Source organism: Corylus avellana, chromosome ca3 (assembly GCF_901000735.1).
Source record: "Corylus avellana chromosome ca3, CavTom2PMs-1.0".
Classification (NCBI taxonomy): Eukaryota; Viridiplantae; Streptophyta; class Magnoliopsida; order Fagales; family Betulaceae; genus Corylus; species Corylus avellana.
Window position 1 is genome coordinate 33,160,926 of NC_081543.1, and position 10,954 is coordinate 33,171,879.

General features: G+C 35.3%; 1 protein-coding gene across 1 annotated transcript; it reads left to right on the plus strand.

Moving 5' to 3' along the window:
• Positions 1–1,330: 1,330 nt before the first annotated feature.
• On the plus strand, positions 1,331–6,480 carry LOC132176380 (protein DJ-1 homolog B). Its single transcript, XM_059588572.1, has 8 exons — positions 1,331–1,474; positions 1,567–1,767; positions 2,759–2,908; positions 3,035–3,217; positions 4,910–4,990; positions 5,380–5,580; positions 5,655–5,795; positions 6,128–6,480. The coding sequence occupies exons 1-8, from the start codon at positions 1,352–1,354 to the stop codon at positions 6,332–6,334; spliced, it is 1,287 nt and encodes a 428-aa protein (XP_059444555.1). The 5' UTR covers positions 1,331–1,351; the 3' UTR covers positions 6,335–6,480.
• Positions 6,481–10,954: the final 4,474 nt, after the last annotated feature.

Below are 10,954 nucleotides of genomic sequence, written 5' to 3' on the forward strand. Positions count from 1 at the left end.
CTTTATAGTCATGTTAAATGGTACATGAAATCAAGCCCGTACATTGGTCAAAAAGATCTGGCGGGCTATTATGATACAATTATGAATTAGCTCATTTTTAGCTTCTGCATCATTTATTAGGACTTTAACTAATTTCTCCATATATCTTATTAATATTAGTCGTCTTAAATTTTTATTGATGTTTTGGTGGGACTGAATCAAATTACGGCTCAATCAAACTTGAGAGAACGCTTACTGTTCTTATCGTCTAGGCTTCTCGTGTACGACTCCCAACAAATAGGTGATACATAAAATAATCACAATTAATCTTTCAAGTCTACCTTTTTAACTCCCCATAAATAATAATAATAATTATTGATGTTCACGTCACTAATCTTGAATTGAGGCCAACAAATCGGGAAAATTGTACGTATGCAAGACATGAGACGAACATGATCAAATTAGTACAGTTCATGTGTTTTTTTTTTTTTAGCAGCATGGTACACTTCATGTTATGAGCTTTGCTAACTGAAGAAATATATCTAATGACATCATTTTGATCATATGTACGGCATGTCTGTGATGGGCCATTGATTTTTATCTAACTTGTTTTGTCAACTGTTCTCTCAACCTCAAAATAGATAACTTATTACTTTCTGAATTGTCTTCTAGTGTAAAAAAGTTCATACTTATATATATATATTTCAGAAGAAACTATGTGATTTACATCTTTGTAAAATCATTTTTTATGATTATTATTATTTTTTTTCTAAGCAAGTAAGGGTTATAAAGATGGATGATTCTCATTCTTTATCCGAAAGAAGAGAGAATACGAGACTAGTCGAAAATACTTTTGAACACAAGATTGAAAGCGACCCATCAAATTACATATTGTGCACAAAAAAAAAATGCACAACAAATAAATTCACTCTTGTGATGCTAGCAGCACAGCACAGTAGGGAGTCGAGGATGATGAAACTTGCCATAATCATTTTAGAATGATGAAACTTGCCATAACATTTTTTTCAATAATTAGATAATCTGCAAACTAAACGAGGCCTAAAAGGCGAAGGATTTGAAAGGAAAGGCTACAGAAATTGGGCTCTTTACGCTTGCAATTTGCTTAGCATTGGGCCTAAGCGAGCCCATGCTCTCCCTCGCATTCCCAAACTGTACAAATGATAAATTTCGCTGTTACTGATAGCTTACGTGGCATAATCACAACGAATAATGATCTTAAACCGGACAAACATCAACCGTAGAAAGAACCCCAGACCCATTGCCGCCATATCCGCACGCTACACTAGCTCTCAACTTTCCTCGCCCAGAAGCCCCTAGAACATTCATATATATACTTTTTCTCCACTGGGAAATGGCATTGCGTCACTTCGCCCCTCACTACTCTCTCCTTCGCTTCTCTCACATAAACAGAGTCATTTCTCCGAAGAAGCGCTTCCTCTCCGTCTCGGCTACAATGGCTTCCTCTGCGCGAAAGGTTAATGCTGTAAATGGAATGGAAAAGCAAAGTCTTGATTTCTTGAGTTTCCTGTTGAAAGGCGTTTGGTTGACTGATTTTGGTGTTTTTAGGTTTTGGTTCCGATTGCAAATGGTTCGGAGCCGATGGAGGCGGTGATCACGATTGACGTTCTGCGAAGAGCCGGGGCTGATGTTACGGTGGCTTCTGTGGAGAAGCAGCTCCGCGTCGACGCTGGCCACGGCGTCAAGATCGTCGCCGATTCTTTGGTTTCTGATTGCGCTGACGGCGTCTTCGATCTCATCACTCTACCTGTACGATTCTCTCCTCTGTGTGTGGTGCTTGTTGATTGAGCTTGCTACCTTCTTTTGATGGTTGTTTTTGACAAGTTAATTAGGCATACTTTCTTTTTAATTTTTTTTTATTTAACATTTGAATTTGTGGAACTTGTTCATCAAGGGAAATCTTGCTTTGTTGAATGATTTTTTTTCTTTTTTTTAATTTCAATATATATTTTATGTATCTGTTGGCCACTGTTAAATTGTGTGAATGCAGCACTTGTACTTTTCTGGTTTTGTTGTGGAAAAGCCTAAGGGAAGGAAAACGAAAGAATTTTTTTTTGCACATGGTGAAGTGCATTATGATTGCTCAGGAAAAAAAAGGTAGGACAATATGATTTTATAGGAGAAAGTAAGATAATAAATTTAAGTTACTTTGATGTGGTTTGTAGAGCATTGATTTCTTATGAAGCAATGTCTAAGGGCGTGTTTGGCCGTTCCATCTTAACAGTTTTATGATTTCAAATTGTAAATTAAGAACAGTTTGGAGCTGGTAATCAATCAACTAGAATCACATATAGTTGGACAATCAATGGATTGGATGACATCAATTCATCTTAGGATTCCATAATTCATCATGTTTCAAAGGTTAGCTATCGTTTGTTTTGATGGCTACTACGTTCTCCGATGATTCCATTTTATATTGTGCATGAAATCATATATGCACTGGTATGTACTATATGATTTCCATGTGACTTACAAATTCACCCCTGGAGAAGCATCATTTTCATAATTTTACCAGCAGCTCCCCACCCAACCTTTTCCAATCACCAAGTAGTGCTTACTTTTTTCTAGTTGGTTACTGAGAGCCCTGATAAATTGACGGGATGAGGTCTTTTCCTTTCTCTCTCTCTTTGTATCATTCATTCACTAGCTACAAGATTCTACTAATACTGTTAATTTCTTATTCATTGAGTTGTGTTAGAGGTTAACATAGCATTCAATTATTTGCTTTTTTATCCTATAGGGAGGCATGCCGGGTGCTACCCATCTTAGAGATTGTGCTGTTCTGGAAGGGTTGGTGAAGAAGCAGGCAGCAGATGGGCGGCTTTATGCTGCAGTATGCGCTTCACCTGCCGTGGCATTCGGGCCATGGGGTGTGCTGAAGGGCTTGAAAGTAAGCTAGCTAACTGTTTCATTCTCAGCCATCAGAGTGTGTATTTTAACTTGTTATCTGTGTTGAAAATGATCTCCTGATTGTAATGACTTAAATCAAAAGTTTTGGGTGTATTGGTTTTGATAGGCAACCTGTTATCCATCGTTTATGGAGCAATTAGCCCCTTGTGCAACTGCCGTCGAATCAAGAGTGCAAGTGGATGGCAGAGTTGTCACAAGTCGTGGACCTGGAACTACCATGGAGTTTTCTGTTGCGCTGGTTGAGCAATTGTACGGGAAAGAGAAAGCTAATGAAGTTTCTGGGCCAATGGTATTTACATTTTCTCTAGTATATTCTTTTTCTTACTTGCATTCCCTCCTATCTCTCTCTTCTTCTTCTTCTTCTTCTTTTCTTTTCTTTTTTTTAAAAAAAAATAAAAAATAAAAAATAAAAATAAAAAATAAAAAATAAAAAAATAAAAAATTAGAAGGAAAGAATATGCATGCAGTTTTACGGAAAAATCTGTTGGCCAGGGTAGCTACTCAGAGTTTGATATGGTCTTCGTTGAGTTATCATTAACAGAGAATTGGTGATCTGTCATAAATATTATTTTTAGATATTTGCATTCAGTAATTATTTTTCTTTTGGGTCTGAACTTTAGGAGATTGAATAGAGGTTGCTGGAATATCTGGTTTACTATTGTTGCGGTGCAATTGAGGAGGAAATGTAATACCCTTATGAGGTTAAGATAAAAAAAAATGGTAAATAATCTAGAGGATGGTATTCTCTGGAGCCAAATGTTCTGATACACCCTAAAGAATGGCTATAGAGAACCCCAAGGGGTTGGCCTAGTGGTTGAGGCTTGTGGTCTTATGGAGTATCACCCCTTAGATCCCAAGTTCAAGACTTTCTAGGTGCAAACTCCCCCTTGGAGCCACATCCCCTAGTGTGAAAAGCCTGCGATTTACCCTGATCCGTGTAGGAAAACTTCTGAGGGTATAGTGTACGGGTCCGAGGTTTACTCTGCAAGGATGGATTCGAAGGGCCCTGCCTTGTCAAGGTTCCCTGTCAAAAAAAAAAAAAAAAAGGCTATGGAGCATCTTGGGGAATCTCATAGAAAGAGTTTCTTTAGGCAAGGAACTTTGGTGGAGGAGTGTTAAGATTTTGAATGCCATTCTCAACAAGTGGCTACAATGCTTGACTCACTGCAAAAGAGGAAATTTCATCTAAATTTGGTAAAGAATCTCTTTAAGGAGAATGCTAATGGCCGAGACATAGCATCTGATGGCTTTTGATATCCCTTTGTCTTTGTGCTTATTGATCAGTTCTTTACTTATCAGAGAAGAAAGTAAAAGCTTTTGGAGTAAAAGAAAGCCTGGAACATTAAGTGTAACACTTGAAAAAGATATCTTCAAATAGCCTTATTGCAAACTCAAGTTTTGAGCTTTACAGATGTTCATTATTATTCTTTCAGTTAATTATTTACCTGGCTGAAGGACTTAATTTCCTCAGTTCCATGATTACTTACAATTCTATTTGTTTCAATATGTGTCCAAGAAGGAGCCGGTAAGGTGGCTATAGTTTCATTTCAGTGTTAGAAGAGTTGAATTTGTGATCAAGTAAAACTTATTTGGGAAGTTAGTTGATTGACTTTGTTCAGCTGATATGAACGACTGCCATAATCCGAGTCTCTCATTCATTGCTGGAAGATGGTTCAAGTGTTACATGCACTCAATAACTCAGTGATCAACCCAAAATACTGCCTCTAGGGGGATTGAAATGCTTGCCTTTCTTTCCCCGGCCCCCCCCCCCATTTTGGGGCTGCAAAAGTGCCAAGTTGTTATGATAGCTGTTTGAAAAATGCAATGGTGCTTTCGCATATGCAAGTTTCTGACCTTCGTGCTTCAGTTGTTTTAGATAGTCTTGTATTTGGGTTTTTTGTTTTTTGGCACGATGAACACCCTCTCCTCTTCTCTCTTCTCTTTCCTTGGGCCTTGTGCATCACTGTTGTCTCATTCTCAGGTTATGCGTTCCAACCATGGGGAGGAATATACCATAAGGGAGCTAAATCCGGTTGAGTGGACATTTGACGATTGCCCCAAGGTGAGCTTTGGGCTTTGATGTATGCTTCTTGCTGTCCCAGTAAGACAGCAGATGTTTATTTATTTGTCTTTATTTTTACCTCTTGAGATTGTGCTGGTACATATTTACAAAATCTAAGAACCAACCATGAAATGAATCACAGCGTGTATGAATTTCTTGGCTCCAGCAATGTGTTAGACAATATCTTCATAGCTTTATTGTAGTCTTCAAGACTAAAATAGACATTTATATTGATATAAATGGGGCTAGGGTTGTGTTTAACAAAATTGTAGGTATCACTCTCTTTGCCTCGGTATATCCTCTCTCTACGAACGTGGCTTTTTGCTTGCATTTGTTTTTATATTGTTTGTGTATAGGGAATTACGGGTGTCTGGTGCTTTTCTTTTCAGATTCTTGTACCTATTGCTAATGGCACTGAGGAAATGGAAGCTGTGATGATCATTGATATTCTTCGCCGAGCAAAAGCAAATGTTGTGGTGGCCTCTGTTGAGGACAAACTAGAAATTCTGGCTTCTCGTCAAGTTAAACTAGTGGCGGATGTGCTCCTCGATGAGGCTACTAATCTTCTGTTTGACCTAATAGTGTTGCCAGTAAGTTGGGGGTTTTAGCTTTCTACTTGGCCACGACCAATTGTTTGGCATAACTACTTTCTGTAAATTTGCAGGGTGGACTGGGTGGGGCCCAAGCATTCACAAACTCTGAAAAACTTGTGAACCTTCTAAAGAAGCAGAAGGAATCAAATAGACCTTATGGAGCAATATGTGCATCCCCAGCTTTAGTCTTGGAACCCCATGGCTTACTCAAGGTACAGATCAACGTTACCTTCTTTATTTGAACCAGTTTCACCACAATCTTTATGAAAGAGACTATATAATGTGTGACTCTATCTATTAATTACAAGATTTGGAATGAAATCCCTTTCTGAAATTGGTGCGCAAAGCGCAAATTCATTGGAGACTTCATTGAGTTTTTTCCTACCCATATTGTGATTAACCACTGCTTTTTAATGCTATTCCCGTATTCTATAATACTGTTTTCAAAGCATTGTTGAATTTTATAATGTAAATTGTTTCTTCCATTCATATTTTTCTGCATTTCGATGGCCTCAGTTGAAAAATATGCATTGCTTTGATCCAGGGTAAAAAGGCCACAGCTTTTCCTGCATTGTGCAACAAGCTGTCAGATCCGAGTGAAGTTGAAAACAGGGTTGTGGTTGATGGCAATCTCATCACCAGCAGAGGGCCAGGAACTTCCATCGAGTTTGCACTTGCAATTGTGGAGAAGCTGTTCGGGCGCAAGCAAGCTCTAGAGCTTGCAAAGACAATGCTTTTCGTGTACCCATAGAGCTTGTATAAGTTTGTGTCGACCCTACTTGTACGAACATCTAATCGAGAAGAGACAAGAAAAATGGTGAGTTGAATTCATAGTTTTGAACATGAATTCACTTTGTGTACAACGGTTTGTCTATAAATAAATGAGTTTTGAAGTAATTTAATTTCTTCCAAAAAAAAAGTTAGATGATCAATGCTCTGGGTTTCGGGATTCTAATGTGTCTTTTGGGAATGCGTGAATGGATTTTTGTCTTGAATTTTTGATCATTTAGCTTTTCTAGAAAATAGATGTATTAATTTTCTCCACAAATTTATTCATATTCTAATCCTTATTGCATAAAGTTAAGCTGTTACTTAGTTGTTGGTTCCTACGTTTAATCTTATTTCAATTTTAATCGCTTTGAATTCATGATTTAGCAAGTAAATGAATCACAAAAGTTAGTTGTGAAAATGATGCTTCTCAAGGGGTGAATCTGCAAGTCCCATGGAAATCAGATGGTACCATGCATAACTAAGGAATTTGTAAATTTGTATAATGAGGTACATCATACTCGTAGTGTTACAACTAAAATCTATCATATTGGTAGTGTTACAATTAAATTCTTGATTGAAAATAATTATTGAATTTGAAATTATCATTTTGATTTTGATTTATTGGTAATTTTAAAAGGTACATCACATGTGAGATGACTTAAGGAGGATTCTAGTCCTTCTCCTAGCATTAGTCTAATTATTTTAGTTAAGAAATCTGTAAATGCATATTAGCCACCAAACTGCATTCTAAAATTGTACTAATTCATTCATTTATACTCAATAGGAAAATTTCTATAAACACAGAGTGGGTGTAGAGGAGTAAAAAGTTGATTTGAAGTACTGAATCTTCAGTTTGCTCGTAAGCTGTTGCACTTTCGCTCGGGCTTTGGCCTTTCAGATTTACTTTTATATATATATATATATATATATATATATATATAAACAATCTTCTAAGGGAGAGTTACTTTGTGTACTTATCCCTCTTGCCTATTAGATAATCTCTAAATCTGTGCAAATCGCCCCCTTCTACATGAATCAGATAAAAGTTATAAAACTTCAACGAATATGACTCATAAGAATTCGAACCTTAGATATAATGTAAATACCACCAAGATTAAAATCCATACCATACCAATTGCACCAATTCCATGATAAATGGAGAAAACAACTTACAATTTCACACTCCATAAATGCTGCATTAATGAGTTGTTGTACATGACAATGAATTGGAAATGGATAGTCTTCATTTCAATTGAATAGAGAGGAGTCGGTCTGATAAAATTGTTCACAAAAAGTCGTCTCACAATATGACTCATAAATGGAGAAGAGTCGGTCTGGTAAAATTGTTCACAAAAAGTGAGACGACGACAATTTTACCTCTCAAAAAGCAATGGATAATCTCCATTTCACAGTGGATTGTAGTACATGCCCAATGGCCTTTGGCAACAGTTGCATTGCCACAAAACAGTGTCATTCTTTAACAATCAAAGCTTCCTTCACAGGGGTACGGACTCCGTTTGTTTATATATATATATATTAAAATAAAAATATTAACAAATTTTTCTAAAAAACATAAAAATAAAAATAAAATTATTTTTATGTCACATCAAATCACTTTTTTAAACCAACAGAAAATACTAACATATAAAATTATATTTTTATGAAATATATCAATCCGAACCAATTTAAAACTTAGTATATTGGTTATTAGTGACTTAGTTTTGTGATTTAACAGATAGCCAAAAAATAAAAAAAAATAAAACTTGATTCCTAGATAAATTTGAAAGTTGAAACTCTCTACTTACCGGAGAAAAAATAAAAGAAAGAAAAAGGAATTTGAAATTCTACTAAAAACGTGGCTCCAACAAAAATGCTACCCTGACTTATCGGTTAGAAGAAGAATAAAGAAATTTTAAAAAAATAATAATATTTAAATAAAATAGTAAAAGTTGATAATTAAAATGATAAAACTGCATGGGTGCTTTAAAAAAATTGGATAACTAAAATAGATAAATATAATATTTTGCTATTTTTGTGAGTAAAATTTGGTGAGACCGCTAAGAATGCTCTTAGAGTCTCAAAACTAAATTCAATTGTTGTGGGTCAAATGGGCGTAGGTACCCATACAATTTAAGTCTTGAACCCACACCTCACCATCCACCTTGTTATAAGAAACCAAAAAAAAAAAAACAAAAAAATGTAAAATTAGTCATTATAGTTTATTTAATTTGTAATTAATTCCCTTGTCAAAATGAATTCAAAGATCCTTGAGGTATGCAAAAAAAAAAAAAAAAAAAACAAAAACAAAAAATCCCTACAACCAAATTCCGTCAACTAACTTAACATGTGTTGGGGATAAAATTCACCATGGGTCCCACTATCTCTTAACAACCCTTAATTATCTCATAAGGTCATACATTATCTTATAAAGTCCTACCTTATCTCAACTACCTCATATTATTTTCCCATTATTTCAAACGATTCTTCAATCATCTGAAAGAAGAAAATCAAGGAAGCAGTTACACAGAAAAACCCTATAAAAGGGAACTAAAGACATCGGTAAGAGGATCTTCTTTGATATACAATGCTAGCTCTTGCTACATTTTGACTCCATATACGACTACTAACTTAAGCATCGGAGACCCGATTGATAATCACAGACGCCTCGAAGAACGTGAAGATCACACCAATCCGAAACTATTGAGAGAAAAACGTGCATCAACAACATGTTATGATAAGGTAAAAATAAGGTAAAATGTTAGAACCAATAAAATTGTGTCACGTGTGCTATTTAAGTAAGTGTTAAGTGTTACACTAACATAATCTGTTAAATTAGTTAGGGGAATTTGACTGTAGGGAGTAAATTGTTTTTTTGGCATACCTCAAGAACCTCTGAGTTAATAACACATCTATCGCCCTCCTCCCCTTCCTTGTTCCTCTTCCCCTGGTAGCAATGCTCGGTGTCTTATGTGTAGTCTCTTTCTGACTCTGTTTCTGGCGGTTTTGATTTAAATCTAGTTTATAGATCTAGATCTAGATCTAGTTTTTCAACTCAAATCTACTCATCTTCACTAGCCAAGGCGTGTTTTCTCGGGAATGTCTACAATGTCGTGCTCCTCCGCTAGTGCTTGTATTGGGGATTTTTTTTTTTTTTTTTTTTTTAATTTTTAATTTTTAGTTTTGATTTTTTGTTATTTTTGTCATGGTCTTTGGGTCGAGGACGTGAGTTGTTTTCCTCATCTTTTAGGCCAAGGATGAGTAGATTGGTGTAGGGGATTATCTCTCACGACCGAAAAATAAAGTTTGAAAATTTGGGCTACCCATGTCTTAGATATAATCTGCTCAATGCAGATCTGTTTCATAACTGTAACTGTACGTGGGTTAGCGAAAGCTGAAGTCATAGATAGTATTTTTTTTTTTTTTTGACATCTTCTCATAAAAGGGAGAGGGGAATTCGAAATCATAGATAGTACTTGATTATAAGAATTTTCTGATTGTATCTATGATTTATCAGGTGTGATGTAAGAATTTTATACTCTTGATCTTTTATCAATGAAATTTGACAAGATTCTTGTTAAAAAAAAAAAAACTCTGAGTTTATTTTGATACCATATGAAATTGATTGTAAATCACATAAACCATGTTGATTGATTTTATATTTTTTCTTTGATAATTTAAAATCAGTCCATGTATTAAAGCCAAAGGGGAAAAAAAAAAAGTCAATAGTTGAGAAAGAAAGGGAAGCTCCCATTTAAGTAATACATTTAAAAATAAATAATTATTCTAAAATTCATAAATTAGAAATCTCCAATTTGATCGTAGATTGCATTAATATAAGAGTTTGTAATGAACCTCTTTGGTAGCATTGTGTTGACAATTCTTTATTGTGATCGCAGATGACAACTTGAAAGGTCATTAACGAATGAACAAGTCAATCTTATTGTATTGCTCCAAAAAAAAAAAAAAAAAAAGCCAATCCTAATAAGTTTGAGCTTTATTTATTTCTTTATTTATTTTTATTTATAGAAGTTGGTAAAAAATTTCTACAAACCAACAGACACACACACACACATATATATATATAAGCACTTTTTTTTTTTTTTTGAGGGATTTCCTTGCTGCAAAAAAGTTTTTAACCTTTATTTATAAGCACATATTTTCTTATTAATTATATTAAAAAATTAAACCACCCGAGAGAGGCAAACAAGTATTTAGTCGTATAAAAAATGTATTTCTTACAAACTCTATTATTATTATTTTTATTTTTATTTTTTCTATTAGATTCTATCCAATCCACCATGCCGAAATATTCCAGAACGCGAAAGGCCCTGAATTTCGCACAAATCGATTACCATGCATATCGGCCTCATTTGCCAACAGCCAGGGCCAGCACTGTAGCTGGAACGGCACTGTTCCAGCTACAGTGCCAACAGCAAAAATTGACTTTTTACTTAATTTTTTTTTTTTTTTTTTAAAAGAAAAAAATGAGGAGAAAGATAGGGTGGTTCCAGCCACCTCTTGGCCAAAATGGGGTGGCTGGATCACCCCATTTTTGGCCAAGGGGGTGGCTCCCTGGCCGATTTGGGGGTGGTCGAACCAC

Coding starts and splice junctions, on each gene's coding strand:
- LOC132176380 (XM_059588572.1), top strand. CDS start 1,352: ATGGCATTGCGTCACTTCGCCCCTCACTACTCTCTCCTTCGCTTCTCT. Junction 1,768..2,758: donor TCGATCTCATCACTCTACCT/GTACGATTCTCT, acceptor TTTATCCTATAG/GGAGGCATGCCGGGTGCTAC. Junction 2,909..3,034: donor GTGTGCTGAAGGGCTTGAAA/GTAAGCTAGCTA, acceptor TGGTTTTGATAG/GCAACCTGTTATCCATCGTT.